This window comes from Miscanthus floridulus, chromosome 8 (assembly GCF_019320115.1).
Source record: "Miscanthus floridulus cultivar M001 chromosome 8, ASM1932011v1, whole genome shotgun sequence".
Taxonomy (NCBI): Eukaryota; Viridiplantae; Streptophyta; class Magnoliopsida; order Poales; family Poaceae; genus Miscanthus; species Miscanthus floridulus.
The window spans coordinates 116,651,079-116,653,562 of NC_089587.1; the positions used below are offsets into that span (position 1 = coordinate 116,651,079).

General features: G+C 46.1%; 1 protein-coding gene across 1 annotated transcript; it reads left to right on the plus strand.

The window, feature by feature from the left end:
• Positions 1-382: 382 nt before the first annotated feature.
• Positions 383-1,197, plus strand: LOC136469773 (putative F-box protein At5g55150). Its single transcript, XM_066467842.1, has 2 exons — positions 383-739; positions 946-1,197. The coding sequence occupies exons 1-2, from the start codon at positions 383-385 to the stop codon at positions 1,195-1,197; spliced, it is 609 nt and encodes a 202-aa protein (XP_066323939.1).
• Positions 1,198-2,484: the final 1,287 nt, after the last annotated feature.

The following is a 2,484-nucleotide window of genomic DNA, read 5'->3' on the forward strand; positions in this document are numbered from 1 at the left end:
GTGCTATCTATATACACATTGCATGTTTGCATGCACTAGCATACATGGCAACGAGCAAAATGAAAGAGAATTAACACAGAAGGAAAGAGAATTAAGACAAAATGAACATCTTTGCATTTTTGAGAACCTTGTCAAATCTGTCTATATTTAATTACTTCCCATCTTTGCATTTGCAAAAGGGACAACCTTTTCCTCCTTTCATTTGGTTTCACGCTCACGTGTTCCATCGCCCTCGCTTGTTGTTTCTTCCTGAAATTGCCCTTGTGTCTGTTCATTTTGAATCATTTCCCCATATCCCCATTTCCCAATCCATGCTCCATCGCGACAGTAGACACCAGACATTATTTCTTGCGTGAACCATAGTTGATGTCATCTGTCTTCCATGGCTCAGCCTCTTAATCCCAAGAGAAGGTCCCTACCTCTCCCTGACTGGAGATCCGGCCTACCAGAGGATCTCCCCGAGTCCATCGGGCAGCGTCTCACGTCAGGCCACGACGCGGCGTCCTTCCGATCCGCTTGCTCCCCATGGCACGCCGCCGTCCCGTTCGCGACCTTCGGGCCACTCCTGCTGCTCCCGTTCGACCCCGACTCGGACCACGTCGGCTTCTACTGTGTCCCGGAGAAGAAGATCTTGTCCAAGACGCTGCCCGACGTGCGCGGCAAGGTGGCGTGCGGCTCCTCGTGTGGGTGGCTGGCGCTCATGGATAAGATGGCGTCCGTGACGCTACTGAATCCATTCGTTGGTGCCCGTGCCCCCCCCCCGTGTTGAGCTCCCGCCAGCAGGTGAACATGTCGCGGCGGCGTCCTCATCGGAACGCGTGTCTAGGGTCCATGGTCGGTCGGTCCTCCATCCCACCAACGGCTACGGGGACACGGATGCCGCAGGCTGAGCCATCAAGCTAGAAGACATGAGGGACGTGTTCTTCCGTGAGATCGTGCTCTTAGTGTCCGCCTGACGCCGCCGACCGCGAGTGCGTGGCCATGGCCATGCTTGCATGCTCCACGGAGGTCGCGTTCTGCCGGGTTGGAGTCGACAGCGCATGGACGCTGCTCGACAGCAAACTAGAGTTCTTCATGGGGTCCATCGTCCACTGCCAAGACAAGTTCTTGACGATCGACTGCACTGGAGAAATCTTTGTCTGCAGCAGTAACGCCGCTGACGCTACTCTAGCCGCGACGCTGCTGCCATCGCTGTAGCCACCTGCGGGGCTCTACCACCGCAGCTACCTAGAATCAAATGGTGAGCTGCACATTGTGAGTGCTATGGTGAGCACGTTCCACGAGACACAGAGCTTCACCTACAGCAGCGCGATCTACAAATGCAACCTCTACGACCGTCCGCCGGAGTGGTCCAGGGTGAGGGACATCGATGATCAGACACTATTTGTGTCTAAACATTTCAATGAAAGCTTCAGTGGAACAAGTGTATCCAAATATAAGAAGAACAAAATCTACATGTCTGAGCCATTGTATAGGGATCCATACAACTTGGTCCACCGATTGGAGATCGTTGATATTGCTACCGGCGTATCCGAAGTGAAGCCCGTCTAGGAAAAGATGTAGAGTTCTGAGGCTCTAGGTTAGATTCGACCCAATCTCTAGAAGGGAGGTACGTTGATGTTCTTTAAAGTTTTATTACTTCAAATACTCATATTAGGGCAAGTGCGGTTGGGATGTTTTTCGCTTCTGCACACAAGCAGTGGCTAAAAAAATTCGATATATGCCACATTTAGTTATTACTATTAGTTCGCGAACTGAGTTAATTCAAACAAAACCTTAACTGACGTACATTATATGTACGAATGCAGCCAGTTCTCTCCTTTTATATTCAACTAGGTAGCGTGCACGTGCGTTGCTATGGGATAACTAACAATTTATACTAAAAACACACGGATCGCACGATAAGATAACAATACTGTAAAAATTAAATACCAACGTTAAAGTGACATTTAATCCAAAAAGCAAAGTTTATAAATTTAACATAGTCACGGAGTGCGCGGCGCCATAGGCTCACAAACTCTACTTTATAGATCTTTCTATGATGCGGCTAAGATAATGTTTTATATTGGCAGGAAGAAATCTTCGATATCCATTTCTTTTATTGTAATCCATTTATCTAGACAATGTTTGAGGTGAAGGCACGGTTACAGTTTTTAGTAGCTTTGCGATATTGTCCGAAGCTATGAGATGATTGGTGTCTTGCAATGATCATTTCACTAATTTAATTTTCTATCTATGTTTAATTGTTTATTCTGTTTATTTTATAGGCACATCGGTAGATAATGGATGACAAAATTCAAGCATCCATAATTTATGTCTTTGACTTTGAGCATGAGTTTTGTTTTTATTTTTTAATTGATATATTGTCCTTTTATTTTTACCGTAGCGTTAGCACAAGTATGCATGAAAAACGAATATGTCTTTACACTGCAGAAATCTTTCAAGAAGATCATACATAGATTATTCTTATATTGAATATTATAT